The 23,714-nt window shown below is 37.2% G+C and overlaps 3 protein-coding genes and 1 long non-coding RNA gene across 5 annotated transcripts; 2 read left to right on the top strand and 2 right to left on the bottom strand.

Annotated features, from left to right (window-relative positions):
- The first annotated feature begins 440 nt into the window (after positions 1-440).
- On the top strand, positions 441-11,190 carry LOC124436999 (ankyrin repeat and SAM domain-containing protein 6-like). Its single transcript, XM_046987003.1, has 16 exons — positions 441-1,502; positions 2,004-2,051; positions 2,329-2,388; positions 4,063-4,207; positions 4,785-4,882; positions 5,286-5,375; positions 5,690-5,786; positions 6,144-6,171; positions 6,415-6,601; positions 6,884-6,945; positions 7,438-7,578; positions 8,500-8,645; positions 8,895-9,118; positions 10,012-10,079; positions 10,182-10,301; positions 10,422-11,190. Exons 1-16 carry the CDS (start codon positions 767-769, stop codon positions 10,464-10,466), a joined length of 2,295 nt encoding a protein of 764 aa, XP_046842959.1. The 5' UTR covers positions 441-766; the 3' UTR covers positions 10,467-11,190.
- A 620-nt stretch (positions 11,191-11,810) lies between these two features.
- Positions 11,811-15,276, top strand: LOC124437572 (serine/threonine-protein kinase/endoribonuclease IRE1b-like). Of its 2 annotated transcripts, XM_046987541.1 has the most exons (2): positions 11,815-12,498; positions 13,303-15,276. In XM_046987541.1, exons 1-2 carry the CDS (start codon positions 12,003-12,005, stop codon positions 14,844-14,846), a joined length of 2,040 nt encoding a protein of 679 aa, XP_046843497.1. In that variant the 5' UTR covers positions 11,815-12,002; the 3' UTR covers positions 14,847-15,276. The 2 variants fall into 2 exon arrangements, with proteins under 2 accessions (XP_046843496.1, XP_046843497.1); XM_046987540.1 differs by having other exon boundaries at positions 11,811-15,276.
- A 1,399-nt stretch (positions 15,277-16,675) lies between these two features.
- On the bottom strand, positions 16,676-19,933 carry LOC124437571. Its single transcript, XM_046987539.1, has one exon. It carries the CDS (start codon positions 19,707-19,709, stop codon positions 16,785-16,787), a length of 2,925 nt encoding a protein of 974 aa, XP_046843495.1. The 5' UTR covers positions 19,710-19,933; the 3' UTR covers positions 16,676-16,784.
- A 1,395-nt stretch (positions 19,934-21,328) lies between these two features.
- Positions 21,329-23,671, bottom strand: LOC124437580. Its single transcript, XR_006945763.1, has 2 exons — positions 23,502-23,671; positions 21,329-21,896 (listed from the first exon to the last, which is right to left on the bottom strand). It is a non-coding gene; the product is annotated as an uncharacterized LOC124437580 (long non-coding RNA).
- Positions 23,672-23,714: the final 43 nt, after the last annotated feature.

Raw genomic sequence — 23,714 nt, 5'->3', positions numbered from 1 at the left:
TAAATTACTATCAAGTTACAGCAAGACACGGAATTATGGCGTTGGATGAAGTGTTCCAGTTGTTAAGCTGTAGTGTCGACTCTTCAACTGCCGGACCTTTCACTTCACGTCAAGTCTCTGCCAAACTGTATCCATAGTCCTAACTTAAATGGGTTACACATTTTGCCAAGCGCCATAGCCTTTCTCCGCAGGTAGTTAGTCTTGTCTGACCGCAACACGATGTTTGTTTTCACATTGTGATTATATTACGACGTCAGAATGCGTCAATCACATTTTTAGTGGAAGCGAATTGAAGTAACGACGTATTGTTTGTTTTTCTTCCCTCGCTAATTTGCCTTTTGTTGCAACGTGAGAAGTGCATTTGTTCGATTTATTTTTACGCGAATCGAAAGAATTTAAATTATGCTCTAAGCATTTCCTGCCTCTCGATGAACCTACGTCGAACTGCTCCAAGATCGGGTGTCATACCCGAATGAGTTCACAACAGAGAGATTTGCCTTTGTTTTTATCACACGCTGTTTTGTATTTTCGAAAGTGTATCGCGTTGTACCATACCAAAACTCATACTGTTGGACGTATTGCTCGGTTAGTGATAAGATGTTTCTTTGCTGCCATAAGCTGATCGTGTCTGGCGATAGTTATCATCAATTCAACTCGTAAATGTCATCCTTGACTCAAGAGAGAGTTGCCTCTTAAAGAGGAACTCTTTATTCAAAATGAGCCAGTTCTTCCAGCATTGTGCAGAGCTCTGTTGAGATCAACTCGCATGGCCGCTGTTAAGTTCATCTTGGCCGTCACCAGCGGTAACCTGGAAGGCGTACAGATCTTGTTGAACAACGACAAAAACAATGATCTTGTCAATTATTGCGCAGAAGATGGCAACACTCCGCTCATTTACGCGTGCGCTCATGGTCGCGAAAGCATTGTTCGCTTCTTGCTGAGCAAGGGCGCCAATCTAACTTCGGAGACGTCAACAAATGTTTACGGTTGGTCTCCATTGATGGTTGCCTCTTATTACGGCCATTTAAAAATCGTCAACCTTTTATTACAACAGAGCGCGGACTGTGACGTTGTTAGTCACTGCAATCGGCTGTTCGCAATGGCATTGCATTGTGCTGCTCGATGTAACCGTATTCAAATTGCCGAGTTGCTCATATCAAAAGGGGCGCTCGTCAATATCCCCAGTGATAAGATGGACAAGAGATGTCACAGGTCCCCTCTAATGGCCGCTGTTCAACACGGTCATGACCAAATGGCATCGCTACTCCTATCCCATGGTGCTGCTGTTGATTATGGTGATCCTTACACGGGCTGGACACCTCTTATGCTTGCGGCAGCCAATGGGCACAAGACCGCTGTCAAGATATTGTTGGAACGCGGCGCAGATTGTAATTTGGTTAACAATCTTGGGCAGACCGCCTTAGCTATTGCAAAGAGAATGAGACGTAAAGATATTGAGAATGAACTCAGACCTTGTACGTCCAGACGAGAGCAAAATCCAGGTACGAGTTTTTCTTCTTCCCAACAACCACCGCGCGTTTGACGATGTTGTTTTTGCGCGCTTTTTTGCGCTGCTTAACTTGTGAATTGACATTTTTTTATCTTAGTTCACTTATAAAATGATTTCTGTTTAGGAAAGTGTTCGTATTAATAAATGAGGATGAATAATATATTATTCCTAATATGGAATGGCATTGTACTATCCAACGCATTTCATCCTCATTTATAGAGTTGCACACTTAACGAGAAATGATCCTTAAATGGACTATCTTTAAAAGTTCAATTATCAGCAAAAGTTCCTATCACATGTCAATTAAAAACACACAATCTTATCGCCACCTTCATCTTTTATTAGTTTTTACAACCTTTGCATTTATGTTCACGCCGCGTTACACATTCGAAAGCAACAGAATTAACATAGAAAATAGACTTAAAGTTCATTTATGAGACATTGAGTTCACAGTGAAAACCGAGTGACTGAGAAATTCGAAACGCTTTTACAGAAAGTTTGCTGGTCAAATCCGTGGATATTGTCCTGGCAGCAAAAGCAGGTGAACAAATCATTAAGTTTCTTATTTGTGGCTCGGCTTCATGAAATATTCTCACATTTTCATTCCACGCGACGATGACAGATGTTCATTTGTACTTGAATTTGAACTTGGGCTCAATTTTTTTTGTGACCGATTAGGTTAAATTACAAAGGCTCTGACAGATGAAATAATTAGACATGCATATATAGATTACAACAGTATGTGTTACACATAACAGTTGCTCCTCTATTATCGACAAATATTCAACCGCTAAATTTCTTTTTACTGATTATCACAGGGGACCTACAACAGATACAGAGTATGTCTTTGCAAAACGACTTCGATGTAAATGAGTCAAGTAAGTGAAAATTTTCATAAAGTAAGAGTAGCAATGATCATTTGGTGACTCAGAATAGAAAAGAAAACTGTTGATTTTTTTTCATTTGAAAAGAAAACCATTCTTTTTTTTCATTTGAAGAGAAAATCGTTGATTTTTTACGTTTGAAGAGAAAAACATCGATCTTTTTACATTTTTTTCATAAGCTTTTTTCAAAACTTGTTTTTGTTGAAACATAATCCGTATCTACTTCTTTGATGGTATAGATTACTATACCATCCCAGCTGTTATTTTTTCAAAGTAAGATTCAGAGAATTCCTGATTCCAGTATGATGGATCCTCCACCTGTTGATTTTTATGAAAAGGGCCTGAATAAATCTCGTCGGCACATGCGCAGTGCCATTTATAAAGTTTCAAAGACAATATAGAGATGGTTTCTTCAAAACCTAAGATTTGACTTCGTCCTTTGTGTCAAACCAAAGGCGAATAAAAAAGTAATTGTAAATTTTGTGAAAGTGCCCATAACAATCATAAAGTTTTGACGCCTTTAAACGAAAAATTTTTTTTTGAGTGGAGAGCTAGCTGCTCTATTATAGAAATGAATTTTGAACACTAGAATAGGCTCATTCTGCATGCGCACTCGATCAAAGAACCAAAGGTACATTTTTGCCCATGACTTTCAGCTCTCGTAATTCAGAAATGGCAACTTGAAATGACTTAGGTAAAATTTCATATAAAAGACGAGGAAAGGCTTATTTTTTACACACACGACCAAAAGCCAGTGGCGCAGCCAGTCCGCAAGTTTGGTTGTGCTGTGTAAATTTTCTTGTGTTCACTTGCTGTAAAAACTAAAGATTTCTAAAGAAATGAATAATGTTAATGATCTAAAATTTACAAAGCACGACCAAATTTGCGTGCGGGCTACGCCACGACCAAAGGCCCATCTCGTAATTGGCGTACGAAGTTAGAATATTTGAAGAATGCGAGCAAGTCGTATGAAATTTGCTTGCACCGAGATTTCTTTGAATGTGCGCACGAAATATGTTCATGGTACGGTATTTTCTCTTTCCCTGGTTTTATTAAAGTAGGAACCGCTCTGTAACGTGTGTGGCCGCGCCGGCAAACGTTTTAAAGATTGATTGTTGTCTCTTGATCCGGTGTTTATTTTTTTAAACCAGAGACCACAGAAAACAAAGCTAGGTTTTCACTTCAGAGATGCTCAAGTATTTCGTCTTTGATTGGAGACGGAGTAAAAACACACGGAAACTCTTATGTTACATATTTTCGTTTAAAATAATGTCTTTCGTTGATGTTTACATGCTGAAATTCCCAATCAGGCTCTTTTTAATTTATCCGACATTCTTTTTGCACAGCGGTCGATGTTGCAACAGAAGCTCACTTGGGATGTATTTAAATTTCAAAATTCCTTGCAGTTGATGCAATTTGTGACATCGTATTTTTTCATATATCGATCGTGTTCATTGAAAGTCGGTTTGAATTTGAAAACGAAGTAGCTACTATTTATTTTGACGTGGATGTCGCGTTTAAAATGATGTAACAGTCAACGTGTTGCTGAAAACGTGTTGCTGAGTTTACTAATGCATCATATTGATCCCGAGTGATCCCTCAATCACCCCCCAAAAAAGATTATTGTTTCTGAGGTTTGACGATCTCATGGCATCTATATTCTTCTAGGGGAAGACGGGAGGACGCCATTAATGTGGGCTTCGATTGGCAATCACTTTCGTATCGCTCTCTTCCTTGTAAAGAACGGAGCAGATGTAAATCTTCAGGATAGCCATCATGGCTGGACGGCATTGATGTATGCCATTCACAATAAGTGAGTTATTGCAACGCTTCGTTTTTTCCGCTCATGCGCAATAGATCACTGTGTTTTGAATATGGCTGATGGACTTCCGCTAGCATTTTTGTTTGTTGCTTTCCTCATCGATGAACTTCAGTTTGGTAGAGTTCTGGTTGCATTCTTGTTTATTACTTCCTGGTTGGCAAACTTCCGGTTGCATTCGTGGTTCATACCTTCCTGGTTGGTAAACTTCCGGTTGCGTTTCTGATTTTTTACCTTCCTGGTTGGCAGACTTCTGGTTGCTTTCCTGGTTCGTGGGCTTCCTGTTGCATTCTAGGTTTGTTGCCTTCCTAAAGTGTTAGTTAAAACTTTAACTTACGAGGAATGTTGTTGAATTGCGTACCTCCGTAATTTAAATGGTTTGGTTATGTCAAAAACGTTTATTAATGTGAATTCAACCTGCAGCAGGAATGCAGATTGAAAAATAGTGAATCGTTGTGTTTGTCATCTGCTGATATTTCAGTTTGTTTTTCTTTGCATTTCAACCAAATCCTATTTCGTCTCATCTTCGATATTACCGCTCACGAAAATGTGTATCTTGAATATTTTTTAGTAACAAAAGCATTGTTGGTCTGCTAGTACTAAATGGCGCGAACATCCAACTGGAGTCACATGACAAAAAGATTCCTTTTGACCAAGCAACAGTCGTTGGTATGTAATTAGAACATTTTGGGAAATCAATATTAGGGGGCCATCCTCATGCTATGTGCTAGCCATACCATTCTAGTAAGCAACAGTACTTGGTAATATTAATTATTAGAAAACTGTAATTGTATTGCTAATTAGAAAGCATTGGTAATTAGAAAAGATAACTAATTGGTAGTTAGAACAAATAAAAACAGTATAAAACAATATTGCTTGTTAGAAATCAGCAACAGTAATTAGAAAACTTTTGAAAATCTAAGCATAGTGCTCATCCCCCTGAGCTTCTTGTTCTTTGATCCTTTATTTTTAAGCAAAGTTATTGCTCCTGAAGCGTGTCAACAAAAATTATTTTGGCAAGTTTTGGTGCACCACGGTTGCTGAGAAAAATACTTATCACGTTGCATTTTAGGTGATTGTGAAGTAATTCGTATTTTGGGTGCTGCTTATAACCTCAACGGGGAAAATGAAGAGAAAGCGAAGAGAAATGCCAGTTGGAATTGTAAGTCAACCATTTTTCTCTGTATGTGTTTTTAGTGTAAAGTTGCTAGGCGACTTCTACCTGTTGTAGTTAGCTTCAACTACATTGGCCGTCATTTTAAGTAGATTCCGACACTCTTATCAATAAAGTAAATGATTTGAACCCGGGAGTATCGTTACATGTTTGTAAATGTAGATCGTCCAGCTTGCTATAGTCCTGAGAAGGACTGTTTTTGTTGTTGTTGACTGACGTTTCGACAACCTTAGCGGTAGTCATCTTCTGAGTCAAAATTCTTTTTTTTCTTAACTCTTATCAATTTTGTTCTGGCATTTTAGATCTCTTAAAAACACTGCAGAAAAATTTGTTTGAAGATAATATCAACTTGTTAGTTCGATGCAACACAACAACGAAAGAATTGCAATTTTTGGACTTGTAAGTTTTTTGTTAAATTCGAGACTTCTGGGGGAGGGTAGCGTTTTTTCAGGGAAATTATTGACAGAAAACAATGTTAAATGAGTATCGTTTCATGTTTCCAAATGTTGACTGTCCAGGTTTGTAGAGACATGAGTGTTTGTGTTAGGGTTAGGGTTAGTTGACCGACGACTGCACGAACCTGGACGTTCAACATCGACAAAAACATGACACGACTGATGGTAACTTGTTTGCCATATTTTTAAGGTCAACCGTGAAATCTTTTGGGTGCTTGTCTCTATGACTTATGGTGTTGTTAATACCACCATGCTTCGCTCCTCTGTTTGTTTTTAATCACAAAAATACATTGGTTTTTAGATGTGAAAATGGCAAGCAAGGTTTTAAGGTATGAGAATACATCTTGTTCTGACTTCTGCGTGTGGCAGATGTTGTTTTATTTTCACATGACTGTATCCTAGTTTACCAAGGGCTACTTCAAAGCCCTTTTAAACTTCGGCGTTCAGCTGCTGCTGGCAAAATAGTTTTGGCCTTTTCTTTCGTTGTCCATTCATGAGCTATCTGAATTGCAATTTGTTGTACGACCATTAATGAATAGTGGGCTAAAGTTTGAAAGTCTTTCTAATTTTAGACGTCTTTGACTAAAAAATTCAGCAAGCTTCAGTATAATTTTAACCGTACAATGCATTTGTTGAACAAGAGGCAACCCGTGAAACCGCAGACATTGCGACCGCCGTCTCACGAAGCGCTTCATCCAATCAACGGCAATCTCACCGGTAACTCGATTTCATTGACACGAGGAAGCAACGCGACAACAGGTGAGGAAATTTACGCGAATTTATGAATTGTAAATTGAAAATATTCGCAAATGGATTCAACAATTGAAATGGATACGCAAATATATGTAATTCGTTCATTATTTAAAATTGCAAAAGGATAAGTAAATCTTTTCTAGAAAACCTTTTTTCTTCAAAATTCCTCAAGGTTCTCGGTTTCTCCGTGTATTATTTTTATTAAAAATATTCAGTGATATAGTTCATTGCTATCCAAAAAAATGTTCCTTGGCGAACAGAAAACCATGCATTTTCCTACTATTCCAGAGGTATCCGAATCAACAACTACAACCATAGACCTGACGGATCCACTAAAGACCACGTTTCTCGTATGTACTCGAAATTTTTTCTTTAATTTTCAAATATTATCAAAACATCCACAAAAGCTCTGTTTCACATGTTATTTTCCTGTTACATGTTGTGTTTTTTGATACGCGCCTTGCATTTGCTACCAAGCAAGTTGCGCAAACTTTGAGTTTACATATGAGTATACTTCTGTATAGCCGGTCAAACCATTTCCAAACAAGTTTCATGATGTGCGTTCTACTAGCAAACAAATGCTGTATATTGCTTGAAGCAGTGGACTACACAGTGCAATTCCTATCAATCCTTTTTTCAGGGTATTTCTATCCTTTTTCAGGCTATGACATGAATAGGTATTTTGCATGTAAAATTGTGGTGTTGGGTTTTCATTAACGTTGGATCTTCCTTTGGTAAATTACATTATATGAAAATATAGTAGAAAATGTTTTAGCGAAGTTCATGTATAAATTCAGTCGATATAGTTCAATGTTACTCATTCAGACTATTTCTTGGTACAGCCCCTGGCGGGTCCGTCCGTGAACGAATGGATTGGAGACATTGTAGCACCCATTGTGCCCCCCTTTACCCCTTCGACGACACGTGATTTCAATACGAAACAAAGAGAGCTCATGGATGCGTTACTCTCAACCTCGCCACAGGTATTTTAACGCCAAGACAAGTACTGGATTAGGTCACCATTTATTTTGGTAGAAAATATTAGCACATCGAATGAGCGATAACAGGGCAGCTAGTTGAATCTTCACGAGTAATACCCACGCTTTTTCTCTGCTCTTTGGAGCTCTTTATTCGGAAAATTTGTAGTCGATAGAATCTACATCTACATTTCATCTACAAAATAGCAGATTGCATCTACAAAATAGTAGATGTAATACACATTTTCATTGCCCCCTTAAAGAAATTTGGGGGTCAAAAGCCATGTTTTCCTTTACTCGATGTTTAGCTCCTTTAAGAGTAACTTTTGAACAACATATCAGCATGTTTTCTTTTCTCTTCTCACTCCATTTTTGAACAACGTTTCTGTAAATTTTCTTTTCTGTTCTTTCCCAATCTATGAACGACCTCTTTCCACGTTTTACCTCTTTTTCTTGTCCTAGTTTTCAACAATTTTTCTTCAAGTTTTGTCACCTGCTCTCACCAAATCTTTTTGCCAATTTCTCTGGAAGTTTTCTCCTTTTTTCTTACTCCATTTCTGAAAGATTTTTCTTCGAACTCTTCTGTCTATCCCAATCTTTGAGCAACTTCTCTCTTCGTTTTCCCCAATTCTCATTTCCCATTCTTGAACTACTTCTCTCTTGATTTTCCCCAATTCTCATTTCCCAATCTTTGAACTACTTCTTTCTTCATTTTCCTCAATTCTCATTTCCCATTCTTGTACTACCTCTCTCTTTATTTTCCCCAATTCTCATTTCCCAATCTTTGAACAACTTCTCTTTTTTCATTTTCCCCAATTCTCATTTCCCATTCGTGAACAACTTCTCTCGTAGTCACCAACTCTGTATTTACCCAATCTTTGAATAAAAACCTCTCTTCAACTTTCCTTACTTTCTCTTCTATTTTAGGACGACCTCGATGAATATCCCTACGGGTCAAAACATAAAAAGGATAAAATACACCCGGGGACGAATGGTCGCGTTCACAGTCGAACTCCAAAGCCTCCTGATCTTCCGAATCCCAAAATGTGGCTAACTAATGGCACAAACCTTGCGTATGTGTCCCTTTCTTTTATCAAGTCCAATTGACGTTTTCTAATTTTCATCCCAGAGACTCGACTTTCTAGGAATATGGTTTCTTGTACCTCTTGTTGCTTATAAAATCGTTAGGTGCAATTGAAACGATTGCTGATATGAAATTATGAATTTTTATTTGAGAAGTTTTGCATAATGTTTGTATTCTTAGCGGGTGATTCAATAAATTCGGCAACTAAACAACACTTTCTAATGTTTTTATATCACAGACATTCTCGTTTCAAGATTGACGCCTTGTCTTACACTCCCCGAATATCACCGTCCCACGGCAATGCTTCCACTTCTCAAAAACCTTTTTCATTATCTCCTACACCTCCATGCAAACCTCCTTCAAAACGAAAGGCAAACTCGCTTCCGAGAATTGGCCGAACCTCCGTTATTTCTACTTCCCAAGGTTCATTTTCGAAAACGATGTTCGATTCTGGTTATCCAGGTAGGGAGAATTGCAAGTTAGAAGTTATCGTATTTCCTCATACACACGTCTAGTTTTTTAGCTTTTATTATATGGCAAGCGTCACTTCTGGCAAAATGGCGCGTTTTGATTGGCTCAGAAACTTATTTGCCGGTTCATTATTTCGTGTAATGGACCACGGTCCAAAGTGCGTAATTTTGCAGTCAAATGTAAACAAATGTCGTAAAGCAAATAGCAAAACGCGCCAAAAAACGAAACAGAAAACCATTTGCGAATGAGAGTCGAAGGAAAAACACTTGGAAAACAGTTTAACTATCCAGACGATACAATTTGAAACGATTTATTTTTTACTGACGAAAACTAGAAAAGTGAAAACCAACCCGTACAAAACAGCAAAGAAGAGAAAAAAAGCAAGCTTCGTTTCAGGTCAAAAATGCCATATAATAAACTTTTTATTAACCTCGCTTGCTCGGTTTACAAAAAACTTCGGTCCGATATTTCTTCGTAAAGACCTCGAGCTCGGTTAATAAGGGCTTATTAATTAAGAAAATTTGACGCGGCTTGTATTGGAGTGAGGCGAGTATTGAAGGGAGGGTTTCAAAGGAGGGAGGCGTCTATTTTACAAGAGAAAGTAAAGAAATCGATAAACAACACAACAAACAAATCGATAGTAATAACTCTCCTTAAAAAATTAAAGATTAGAAAGAAACACTGCTTCACTTCAACTTCAAATACAAACTAAATCATGTCATTATGTCTCTGTAGGAATTCAATTTCTGATCCTCTGTAGTAACATTCACGATCGCCAAACCATTTCGGTTACATAGTTTCAGCTATGTAGAAATCACCGAACCATTAATTCGTTACTTAACTGGACCAACTTTGCTATTCAATTATGATTTCGTTTATCACAGAAATGATGAAGGACTTATTGGAAAGGCTTTCACTGCAACAGTACACGGCCATACTGGAAGAGCAACAGGTCTACTATTTCACATAATTTTTTTAAATTTCTCTAACGCGTGAACAACCAGGATTTTCGGCGAGCTCAACGTAACATACGAAAGGTCTCTTCTCCTTTAAGGTTGATGTTAAGACGTTCTTGACGCTAAACGTGTCGGATCTTAACGAAATTGGAATAAAAAAACAAGAGGAACAAGAACAGATTTTAGCTGCAGTGCAGTTACTAAAAGGCCAACTAATGGTAAATATAATATATTTAACAATATAATATATTTAACAGACTTTAATCATAAAGCCTTTTATCAAATATATGTACCTTAATGCTAGTCTCTGACACAAATTTTCTACTTAACATCTGCAGGAAGGCGGATCGAATGCGTTAAAAACAGAAGCTTCAGTATCGTGAAACCGTGGATGGCATTTTTCAACGAATGGTTCTCCCAGGTTTGAAAAACACAGATTATGTCTTTGCGGACGAGTCGAGGTGAAATGCAAGCTTAGCGTTTTCGATATTTCTCTGTTTGCGACACAGTATTACTTACATTTTCTTAGAGGCTGTCTCGAATTTTTCTAATTTATGCTTAGCCGTCTCCATATTTCGCCATTTGCAAAACAAAATTCCTTTTACATTCCACAATAAAGATAACGATGAAAATCATCATAATGACAAATAGTCTGAGTAAGGTCATAATTATCCATCAATTGAAATTGTGGCGTGAAGTACAACCTTACCAGACCTTGTTTTGAGATTATATTTGCAACAAAATATGACTTATGAAGACATAGAAAAATGCACAATATTTTGAATAATTTATTTTCATTGTAAATAATAAAACACTCATATATCATTCGATAAATCTAAATCAACAAACGTTTGGAAAACGTTTTCAATTAGAAAATCGTTGGGAGCGTAAACCTGGTAGTTGACAGGTTGCTGATTAAAGGGCGTTTAGCCAGGAAGTTCTGTGTTATCTTTATAGAAAATACTTGTCCCACTCAGCTTTATTTTAAGAAAAATATGTACTTAGACATATGAAGGAAAATATGTACTTTGATCTTTACTTAGACTCGTAGATTTACAGTGCCATGCAAGTTCAGATGCTTATAATAAATTCAATAACAGATCTGAATTGAAGATTCTTTGTGTGACTTCTAAGTAATCAATCGGGTGCGCTGTTTATTTAACTTGTTTCAGTGCTGCCAGTTGTATGGGAAATCCCCTTCAACATTTAGGGGAAATCCCTTACAGTAGAGGGATTTAGTGGTTTGTAGGTGGTAGGGGAAACCTACAAGAAAAACTGTAAAATGGGGGGGGGGTGTGAGGGTTCTAGGGGAAAGAAAAATCGTTTAAAAATGAGAATGTCTATTCTCAAAATACTTTTCTTCCCGTGTTCTCACCATAGAACAAGTGACTGTAATAGAATCTTTTTTTGGCACATTTTGTGACCATATATGGCATTAGAAGATAAGCAATTTAGTATAAACTTTAACCTATGACTTTAACTCGGTGTGTCATTTGCGTCATTTGCATATCATTTCCTCCTACGCCAAATAATTATTAACTTCGTCGTTCAGATGTTCTTAGTTAGTTTTCTATATAAACTTTTTTTGTATTCATTTTTTGAAAACAGACTAAAAAATTCAGTGGCCTTACCCGACATAGGTATAAAATAGGGGAATATGTTGTTGTGTAGGGGTAAAGTAGGGGAAAACAAGGAAAATGGTTATAGGGGGTGGTAGGGGAAAAATAAAGTTTTTGTAGGTGAAATGTGCATACACAGAGTGGCAGCACTGACTTGTTCTGAATTCTTATAAAATGCCGCAACGACATGTTTAGCCAAGATTCGTCGCGAAGATCGGAATGTTTTGATGAAAACTTTTCTTAAATCATAAGTAATTTCTACGTGTTTGTTCTTTGGAACTACTTTAATTGGTCACTACAATGGATACACAAGTTTCTGTGAGGAATTTCCTCGTAGAGATTATGTCTCAACTGGTTTATAACATCGTCAACAAAGCAGATAATGTTGTAAACTATTCCGATTTATATCATAGATTTAAGCAAAAAACAGGCTTTGAAATGGAAGAATTTTTAGACCTCTATGGCAATGATGTCAGTGAAGATGATTTGATGGACGTTATACGCGATATTCCTGGCTTAAAATTTGATGAGGATGATGACATATATGTCGTAGACGATGGAAGTTCTTCTTGTTCACATAGCAAGAAATTATCGCAACATCGGGGGAAAATTTTGATTAGCTGTGCGAAATTATTGATTTATAAAGACGAGACGGACGATATAAATAAATGTTTTGATGAATCGAGGAACACTGCTCTTCATATCCTAATAACATTGCCAGGAATTAGTGATGATCGTAATTTGCTCAAAAATCTTTTCAACGCAGGGGTCAATCCATTTGCAGTTAATGAAGAAGGTAAAACCTTTTTGCATGTTCTTTTTGGTGAATGCTACTATAAAAGCATTGGCCATATTTTCTATAATATTCCCAAACGAGCGTACGCAAAATTGTTTGACAAAGATCGAGAAGCTGTACTTGAATTGGTGACCGACAGATTATCCCCCGCCGAAGTTGCGTCTTTGTGTAAAATGCCTGATAAAGAGGGTAATACGGTCTTACATTATTTTGCTTTATCCACTTCCTTTGAGACTTTATCAGCTATTGAATCGACGACTTGCCGTATGTTGATAGAACTTGACGAAAAGCAATGTTTAAGGATTCCAAACACACTCGGGAATGTTCCCCTTCATTACACATTCAATCCAAGCATATTTAGTATTTTTGCAGAGACACAGAATGCAAACTATATAGCAAGAAATGATAATGGCGAAACTCCAGTATTTTACATTCTGAAAACATCAGTTTCCCTTGCGTTTGCCCAAACGGTTGGATTTAGTGAATTAAAACTTGAAGGACTCGTTGGGGACTCATACACACGCGATATTACTACAGCAAACAAGCTGTTACAAAACCTGAAAAATATAATCACCGTTAACAACGAAGCCATGAAAACTGTCTGGAGTCCCGATAACGAAGATAACGTTGCCATTGATATAATATTGATTGCCATCCGAATAGCATCATATTGTATGACATCAAACATGTCAAATGTTTACGTGACTTTGACCGACATACTGCACGTTATTCTGTCCAAAGCAAGTAAAAAAGATCTTCAAAGAAAAAACAATCGTGGACATAGTTTCTTTCATCTTCTCCTAGACATCAAAAAGAATGTTATCAAGGAAAATTACATTATTCAGGCGATTGATATTCTGCGAAAGTACAACGTCGATTATGATGGGGATGGATGTACTGTAAAAGATAAAATCAACGGGTTTAAAGAAACATCGCCAACACTTTACAAAAAGTGTGTTGAGCTATTATTCTCGAAGATCGATGCTTCAAATGACAACAACGACTCACCTTTAGCCGAATGGCGAAAGTTACGATCATGTCCACCACGTCATACTCACAGTGCTAACCGTTTGATGAATGAAAACGGTCCAACGATAACCGTTGTCGGCAAGTTTCGTTATTTTCTTGAAGAGCCCATTGGATTCGGAGCATTCAGCAGCATATATGTTGCAATCAAAGACGAGCAGTTCAACGAAGAATCCGGTACCATGCAATGTCGACCGTTCGCTTTAAAACGAATCGATAAGGCAAAGATTAATCCTGAAGAAATCAAACGCGAAACGACTGCATTGATTTCTTTGTCTGGCAAATGTGAGAATATCATCAGGTATCACGATTCTCTGGAAGATACATTTTTTCAGTATCTTGTCCTTGATTTAATGGATGGTGATCTAAATGAATTTGTTGGCAACAGAGAAGCTAGTGTTGTTCTAGGAAACGGTGTGGAAGCTGTGAAGCAGATTATCAATGGATTGGCCTTCTTGCATGAAAATGGTTACATCCATCGGGATCTCAAACCTGGAAACATTCTGTATACAAGATATCCTCGCCTGGATTTCAAGATTTCGGACTTTGGACTTGCTAAGAATATCTCGGCATCATCCACCATGATGTCGACTCGCGGAAATCCGTTTTCTACGGCAGCTGGTAGTCGATGCTGGATGGCACCCGAATTAGTCAGCATGAAGTCATCAGAACACACCAAACAATCAGATATCTTTTCTTTGGGTTTGATTCTTCATTATCTGATGTCATTTGGGAAACATCCTTTTGCTACTCCAGGTGACGAACGTCCTCACGTTGTTGAAAGGAACATCGAAGAGATGAACGGCAACCTTAAAAATGATCTTCATCCCGAAGCGAAAAGTTTTCTTCTTACATTGTTGAATGTAGAACCATCGAATAGACCAACTGCTGCGCACCTCAATAAACATTCTTATCCTTTCCTTTGGAGTGTCCATAAGAAAATTGAATTTCTAAAAGCGGTTGGCGATCAAAACGAAGCGCGTAACCCTGCAAAATATCCTAACTCCGAACTGGAAGAACTTTTGGAGAAAACTCAAACTTGTGAATTTATACCCTGGGACGAAGAAATTAAAGATTTATACGAGGAAATGACTGAAGCATGGTCACAAAAGAAGTATAGGGAAGATAAAGTGATCGACTTAGTGCGATTCATTCGCAATGCTTACGCACACAGAGAGGAGAGATCAGTTGATTTACAAGAACAGTTGGAAAACAGTGTTTTTCTATTTAAGTTTCCCCCCCTTGTTGTCGATGTATTTGATGTTGTGCAACAAGCAGGACTTCATTCCAGGAGTGCTATAAAAGTAGCTTTAGAATCATGACGGTTCGTCTTTAGAGGAAAAATGTCATTTCATCCTTGCACACCTGAACAACGGATGGATTACTATTTATGAAATTAACTTTTTAGAATTAAAGTTTAGTGACATATGTTTTACTTTTTTGACAGCAATAATAGTTTATTACCCAGTGTAGATCATTCGAGCTCTCTTATATTATCGGCACATATATGAAACTTAGCCTGTGATGATGCATTACATGATGCATTATATGATGCATTACAATTCACATATACATTGTGAATTGTAATGCATCATATAAAATTTCCCCGTTGCATCTTGGTCAAATCATGGACAATATATGAAATGCATTTGCACTGTTAATTTCAAACAGGCTTATGAACACAGGACCGTAGTGCCTATTGAGTATCTTGTATCAAATTGTTACAATTTCATTATAAGCACGTTTCTAGCAGCCTTTGTGTGGACATTTTGTTTTACAAAATATAGTAATGTTCTTTTAACGTTTGTATTGGCAAAGTGCAGATCATCACTCTTACGCAATAAAGATAGATGAATTCCATAAGGAAGCATTGTTACTAGAAATAGCAGGACAACGATGATTTTAATGGAGATGGCTTAATGTTAGCTGTTGACTACATGGTTTTTTGTCAATTAACAACCTTATATACCTATATAGTCTAATCATCTTTTATTGAATAACGAGTGTGTCTTATTTATTACAAGCGACTTTAAAATGCCCATGATACGAAATTTTTTGTTGTCGTAAGAGGTTTGTCAGGCACTATGTATAGGTAATAGCATGGTTTCCAGTTCAATTTGGGAAAACATGCACTAGTCAGTGTTCATATTTGTATCCAGAAACATCTTCAAAACGGTGAACTTCAACTCGTTTGACAAAGATAATTTACTTAAAACTTACGCCAGCCATTGTTATTGCTTTGTTTGCATTTATTTAACTTTCCCGCTTTTCAAATGTTTTGTTTTGATCGGCTCTTAGATCACTTTTTTGTTTGAGTAATCAATCAGGAGCACATTTTTCGAAAATAAATTGCACCGGCGTTTCGCTTTTTTGCACTGGTATTTACGATAAATTGCACTGCTCTCAAACAATCCGAATTGAGAAATTTTTTCAAGTATATTATTAATCATGAAATAATGTCTGCTTTCTTAGTTCTCTGAAACTATTGAAAGTTTTTGTGCTATGTGAATAAAATAACCTATGGTCAGTTGTTTACATATCTTAAAAATATGTTGCATTTGGTAGTTACGTATTTGTTTTATGAAAAATTTTTGATTGTTATGGTAAGTAACTTTCTAAGATAAAAAATAAATTTTGTTGGCAATAATAAATGCAAGCAAGGAAAATGTGAAAAAACTCACAAATCTTCTAATATCACAAAAACGTCCAATGTCAAATAAAAAGTTCATCATAATTATAGGGGATCTTTTATGTAAGAGAATAAATTTTCGTGTCTTAGTCGGACATGGACAAAGACTTGCAACATGTTCGTCAATTAGGTTTAAAAAGTCTGTTGTGGTAAACCCGTAAATGTAATTCTTTAATGATGGAATACTTCTTAATTAAATAATGGAATAATTCTTGTATGACTGGATGTTGCAATCATCTCTGGATGGTACATGAATACCCTGTTCCATCCAGAGATGAGTGTTCTTTGGATGGTACATGTGTACCTCGTATTTCATAAATACAACCCCGTGTGTATTTATTTCTTTTTGTTAACTTTCAAGTGGGGGGTTATTTGTAGGGGAGGAAGATAGAGAGGGGAAGAAAATGAGGGGGATTACACAATGTCCTAATATAAAAAAATCGTTGACATGAGAGGCTCGAGTAAAAAAATAGAAAATACTACTTTAAAATTTCTTTTGAAATTGATTGTGTCATTACGGATTTATGAATGTCAGCTATTCCCCCCTCCTCGAATTACCAATTTTCTGCAATCACAAGCTTAAAGCTGAATGAATGGTGTTTCGAGATTCAAGTTCTAATCGTTGTACAACACCAAACACATCGAGAACAAGACGTGGAAATTTTCGAAGAAAGATGCTGTTGTCCAGCACTTGTTGAAACCACATTGATCTTTCTTGTTTGTGCGCGTAAGCATTACGAATGAATCTTACCAGATCGATCACATTATTTGTTCTGTAGTTTTTCTGTTTCCATGCAGTAATTATTTCCTGATGCAGCATTGGTATTTCTTTACTCCATGGTTTCAGTTGAAAGGATTTACCGGTTCGTGTTTTTTGTAGACACTGTTCAATTTCCGAAAGCAAAAAGTTACCCGGTTTTATAGCTTCTGGTTGATCGCCAACTGCTCTGAGAAATTCCATCTTCTTGTGGTCACTCCAGAGGAAAGGATGTTGATTGAGATACGCAGCTGGTGTTCTTCTCGATGGCTGTACATTCAACAATGCCCCAAGAAAACTTACCGCTTCGGGATGAAGATCATTTTTAAGGTTGCCGTTCATCTCCTCGATGTTCCTTTCAACAACGTGAGGACGTTCGTCACCTGGAGTAGCAAAAGGATGTTTCCCAAATGACATCAGATAATGAAGAATCAAACCCAAAGAAAAGATATCTGACTGTTTGGTGTGCTTCAATGACTTCATGCTGACTAATTCTGGTGCCATCCAGCATCGACTACCAGCTACCATTAAAACCGCATTTCCACGTGTCGAGGTCATGGTCGATAAAGCCGAGATATCTTTAGCAAGTCCAAAGTCTGCAATTTTGAAATGCAGATGATGCTCCGTTGAATACAGGATGTTTCCAGGTTTGAGATCGCGATGGATGAAACCATTGTGATGCAGGAACGCCAATCCATTGATGATCTGTTTTGTTACTTCTACACATTGACTTGGATCGTTCCTTAGAACCGAGTTGGCTTCCATGTTGCCAACGAATTCATTAAGATCACCATCCATTAAATCAAGGACAAGATACTGAAAGAATGTATCTTCCAGAGAATCGTGATACTTGATGATATTCTCACATTTGCCAGACAAAGAAAGCAATGCAGTCGTTTCGCGTTTGATTTCTTCAGGAGTAATCCTTGCTTTATCGATTCGTTTCAAAGCATATGCCCGACACTGAATGGTACCAGATATGTTGTCTACGTTTTCATCTTTGATTGCGACAAATATGTTACTGAACGCTCCGGATCCAATAGACTCTTGACGAAGATAACGATACTTGTCGACAACTGTTATCGCACCATTTCCACGAGCTAAACGATTGGCGTGTTCTAAGTGACGCTTGGGGCATGACCGCAACTTTCGCGTCATGTTTCCGGAAGAAGAAGAAAAGGGCAAGACATGGTTAATCTCATTGACTAATGACCCGTTTATCAAAAGTAAGTCGGCGCACTTGTTGAAAAAACTTGGGGACTTATCGTAGACTTTGCAAATCATGTTCATTGCACAACGCCCCTGAACGTCAACGGCATTTACATCAACATTGTGTTGTAGGAGGATTTCAACGGCTTGGAGTACATACGCTTCCTTGACGACAGCTTGTTTGATGTCCAACAGCTGATGAAGGAATGTTCTACCTCGCTTGTTTTTCCGTCTTACGTCTTCCGGATTTGCAAGAGAAAGCATTTTATCCAACAGTGTCACCATCGACGAACGAAGTTCCGCCATTTGACAGCTTGTGTTGTTCAAATCATAAGATCCAATCCGAATGGCGATCAGGGCGACATCAATGGCAGTATTACCATCTTGGTCGGCAATCCAAACACTTTTGAAGATTTTTTCGTTGGGGGCATGAACTTTTATGAGATTTTGGATCAAATCAATGGCTTTGGTCAGGCCTGGACTATCCACTAAGTCGTTGTATCCAACATCACCTTCTTCTCGGAGTTCGTTTAATACAAGCGTTCGACCAAACGCAAATAAAACGGATTTTTTCAATATGCACAATAATGGTGTTTCATCTCGATCGTTTCTTACACGACAACATGCCGGCTGCGATTCAACGAGTATGTTAAAGATCGCAGGATCGCAAGGACAATGAAGAGGAACATTACCTTTATGGTTGGGAATTCTTAAACTTTGCCCATGGTCGATTTCGAGTAACTTCCTGCAAACCTCTTGTCCTTCAACAAGTTCACCCTGCAAGATGGCGGATGAGGCAAACTCGTGCATCAAGGTATTGCCTTCATTATCTTGCGCTTTTGTCAATAAGGACACTTGAGAAGGCGGTATGTGATCAAGAATTTGAAGAACGGCTGTGTTGTCTTGTTTAAACCACTTCGTAGTTGGTAGTCTCTTATAAGGGTAAAAATCATCGTAATTGCTCACTGTTTTATATCTTCCCAATAGGATATGCAAGAAAGTTTGGCCTTCGTTATTCGCGGCAAACGGGTCTACTCCAGACTGTAGTAAATACTTGAGTAGGTTGGCATTAAAACTGATTGCTGGAAGAGACGCCAACAAATGTAATGGCGTATTTCCGGTCTGTTTGTCACGACAGCTGGTCAAGTCAGAAAAGTTACGATTGTTTTTCTTTATAATTTCACTACATGCCCTAAACACTGTCTCACGATATTGCGATACAGTGAGTTTTAGAAACCGATTTTTTATTAAGTATGTCTCATTCATAAGCTGCAGAACGCTGTTTGTATTAATTTCAAGTAAGACAATGGCACCGAGAACAACTTCTATGTCTGGAATAGCACGCAACAAACTAGATACCTCAGACCAACGTATAATCTTCAAAAGATGTGCGTCGTCTAAACCTGTTCTTCCTTTCAATTCTTCATAGAGTTCGCCTTCTTCTATAATTTTCTTTTCAAACACGATATTGTAGATGAGTTCGACTCTGATGTGTTTGTAGAATTGCACAACCGCCTCCACTTTATTCATTTTCAACAAAGTTCTCAGGGTATATTGCAAACGGAAACATAAACTTACGAATAGTAATCCTCCATTTGCTCATGAGCAATCAAAGTAGCAATTTTTAACGAAAGCAATTTTGTGCTACTATATTTCCTTTGTAATTCATTAGTGCATTGTAAGTGGGTGTTCACAGGAATCTAGAATGACTTTCAATCTTGATCGAAACGTGATGTCAATCCGTGTTTACATTGGAAGTCAACACACAGAATGACCTTTCGCAGAAATTTTGAAATTTGAAGATGGCAAACATAAACATTATAGCAACCCTTTTTTCTGTTCCTGCGTTTATTAATTTTTGTTTTTCTTTGCACTCATTTAAGCCCATTTAGCCGCCTTGTTTGCTTACGATCTTTAATTTCCCAGAAGACAATACCCATGGCGAATGCGTGTTTCGTCATTAATCACAATCTCATTCCAGAATGAAACTCAATTCGCGAAACGTAATGTCAATCCGTGTTTAATCACAAATATAATTACATTCTTCAATGTAAGCCTTTATTTTTTGTTAGCTATAAAGATGAATTGTAGTTCTGCAACTGTGATAAGTGATCGAGCTGTTGTGTCTATGTCTACTCGGCTGTATTCAGACGTTGTGATTTAGCTTACTCAAATAAGAGTTATATGATCTGAACTTTGCCAAAAGTTGATCGCTCAGAATTGGCGTTTGAATTTAATTTTCCCACTTATTGAGCATGCAAATAAGCAAAACAACTAAAAAGTATTAAGTATTTGTAGTCGACTCTTCACTTTCCGCTTCATTAGATTTTAGAAGGCTTATAGAAGATTATAGAAGATTATAGAAGATTATAGAAAACTTAATTTGGATCCGGAATGAAAATAGGAGTGAACTCGATCCGGATCGAAAATTATTCCGGACTCATGTAAACACCCTAAATAAACAAATGTTAATTTTTAAATGCATTCCTATATACGGTATAAAGTTCACCGAACACTAAAATGTAATTCAGTGACATTCAAAACAGATGCAGATGTTGAATGCAATTTGCAACCGATAATGTTGCGAAGCAGAAGAACATTGGGCATATTCGAGCAAATTTGGTAGAGCTAGGCCGTTGAGTGCTCACCCAGCTCATTTTCTCATTGCTTTTATTTTGCATGTTGCTGCAGATTTTTCGTGTATTTGATGTACACAGTGTTTACTTTTAGCTGACGAGGTTCTCCAATACCCATTTATCCGAGTCCTTACACAACCAAACAAGCATAAGTCATTGATTTCTATAACGTTAGCCTTTTCAGTTTTACTGTAGTGGCAATTTATAGTACTTTGTGATAGAAATGTCTGGCCTTCTATAATCGAATGAAGCGGAAAGTGAAGAGTCGACTACAAATACTTAATACTTTTTAGTTGTTTTGCTTATTTGCATGCTCAATAAGTGGGAAAATTAAATTCAAACGCCAATTCTGAGCGATCGACTTTTGGCAAAGTTCAGATCATATAACTCTTAGTTGAGTAAGCTAAATTACAATGTCTGAATACAGCCGAGTAGACATAGTCACAACAGCTCGATCACTTATCACAGTTGCAGAACTACAATTCATCTTTATAGCTAACAAAAAATCAAGGCTTACATTGAAGAATGTAATTATATTTGTTGTGAACTTGTGCATATATATTTACATAAAATAGCATAATGTACGTCAATGTTCGGCAGTATTGCAGATGATATTTCTATTACGTCTTGCAACTAAACACAATTGTTAAAAATAGTTGTTGACAACTTGTGCATATATATTTACAAAAAATAGCATAATGTACGTCAATGTTCGGCAGTATTGCAGATGATAGTTCTATTTCGTCTTGCAACTATACACAATTGTTAAAAATATTTGTTGTGAACTTGTGCATATATATTTACATAAAATAGCATAAGGTACGTCAATGTTCGGCAGTATTGCAGATGATATTTCTATTTCGTCTTGCAACTTAACACTATTGTTAAAATATTTGTTGTGAATTTGTGCATATATATAAAATACATAAAATAGCATAAGGTACGTCAATGTTCGGCAGTATTGCAGATGATATATCTACTTCGTCTTGCAACTAAACACCATTGCTAAAAATTGTTCGTAGCTGACGGTTATCCATCCATTGAAGTTATGATCGCGTTGTTTGAAAGCGTTGGTCAAAGTCTAGAGGTAAAAACACAATTTATAAGATATTTTACTTGTCAAGCTACTACTATGCAGCTCATGGTGTGACATTTTTGTGCAGGAATGGAGTGCCGGCCCAACAATTCATGAGACATTAATGCCTTTTTTAATGCCATCAAAATTGATCGGAATAAGGCTTTCGTGAACCTTTTTTCTTAATTCTTTAGCCATCATAATTAGAGATTGTGCTAATCAGATTGTGTAATTAATTCAAGTTGAAAGCAAATTATTAAAACCGATATCTTTATCTGGGAATGACAGCCAACTTTCAGACAGGGGCGGATCTAGACCGATGCAACCGATGCGAATGCATCGGTCAAAATATTTAGATATTAAAATCTGCGAGTTTGCATTTTAATGAAATAAATAGCAAATATTATTTTCGAATTATTTAAAACGCACATTTGACAGTGATATATTGTTTAGTTAACTTATAGATTTAGCAGTTTTAAGCTAAAATTTGTTCTAGAAATAACATTTGTGTTCTCCGATAATTTTGTCGTATTCCATGACACAAATAGCGAAAGAAAAGTCGATAAAATTTAGCGAAATTTTGTCGTGAATACATAATTAGTAAGTAATTTAATAGTATTCTGCCAGCACGTCACGGTAGATGGAAGAGGCATCGCTACGTCACAGTAGATTTGCGATGCATCGGTCGATGCATCGGTCCCGAGTCCTTTTCGCGTGAAATCTACTGTGACATCAGCAAAACCATTGTTTTAGGGCCTCACGTCACGGTAGATTTTGCCGCTGAGCGATGCATTTTCATAACTTTGTGATTGTGGGCACATGGCACCGATGCATTCAACTTTGAACTTCAAAGTTGAATGCATTTTTGATCACTTGATATAACTCGCAATCATCGATCGAAGTCATGGCTGTCGAGAATATCAAACACGATCTGTGTACTCTGCTTCGAGAAGAGAAGTCATTTGATATTAATGGAGTGCGTCGAACCTATGAAACGAGAGCTGCTACTTTTATTTCAAAATCCTCTCCTTGGAATCCCTTTCAAAGGGTAAAATGGGAGAGATATGTCAAGTGAAATGTTAATACCTAAGCACTTGACAATTCATTGGCAAAGTGGAGAACTAAGAGCTTTAAAGTAAGTAAATTTACCTTTATGCTTGCATGTTTTGGAGCGATTATAGAATACCCGTCCATTTTTAAAGGCACCCATACAGGCTTAAGCCTTCAACAAGGCATATTATATAAGTAGATAGTGAGTGGACGGGTATTCTATAATCTAGCACATGTTTTAAATGTAAATAGTGTACTCATTTCAGAACGACGAACAATCATCATAAAATATACGCGATGTCATATTACTTATGCAGCACTTATACTTGTATTCATATGTAATATAATACAATCGCTGGAAAATGCTTCTCGGATAGTGAAAATTCAAAAATTTTATGGGGGAGCATGCCCCCAGACCCCCCTAGCGGTGGCTCGCGCCTTCGGCGCTCGCAATGCATCGGTCAGCTAAGGAGCTGGATCCGCGCCTGCTTTCAGATAGTAAGATAGTTAACAATTTACGTGAAGCAACACTTTGATCATCTTGTGATTGATGTTTTTTACCTGAAGAACAACACAACACTGAATGAAATCATCAAAGCGAATATCTCCACTGCCAGTTCTATCGAACTTTCTGATAAGTATTCCGTAAAATCTCTCCGATAGATTGTATCCTACAAGTCAGATAAATTCAAAAAATAGACCAGTCGTATACAAGATCCATTTCAATATCACTAAACACTGAATATTAAATACTCAAAAGAAAATCTTACCGAA

The sequence above is a fragment of the Xenia sp. Carnegie-2017 genome, unplaced genomic scaffold (assembly GCF_021976095.1).
Source record: "Xenia sp. Carnegie-2017 unplaced genomic scaffold, XeniaSp_v1 HiC_scaffold_16, whole genome shotgun sequence".
In the NCBI taxonomy this organism is placed as follows: Eukaryota; Metazoa; Cnidaria; class Anthozoa; order Malacalcyonacea; family Xeniidae; genus Xenia; species Xenia sp. Carnegie-2017.
Note: the sequence above shows the minus strand (reverse complement) of the source record. Positions and strands in the feature narration are given on the sequence as shown.

Coding starts and splice junctions, on each gene's coding strand:
- LOC124436999 (XM_046987003.1), top strand. CDS start 767: ATGGCCGCTGTTAAGTTCATCTTGGCCGTCACCAGCGGTAACCTGGAA. Junction 7,579..8,499: donor TACTCTCAACCTCGCCACAG/GTATTTTAACGC, acceptor CTTCTATTTTAG/GACGACCTCGATGAATATCC. Junction 8,646..8,894: donor ACTAATGGCACAAACCTTGC/GTATGTGTCCCT, acceptor TTTATATCACAG/ACATTCTCGTTTCAAGATTG.
- LOC124437572 (XM_046987540.1), top strand. CDS start 12,003: ATGGATACACAAGTTTCTGTGAGGAATTTCCTCGTAGAGATTATGTCT.
- LOC124437571 (XM_046987539.1), bottom strand. CDS start 19,709: ATGAATAAAGTGGAGGCGGTTGTGCAATTCTACAAACACATCAGAGTC.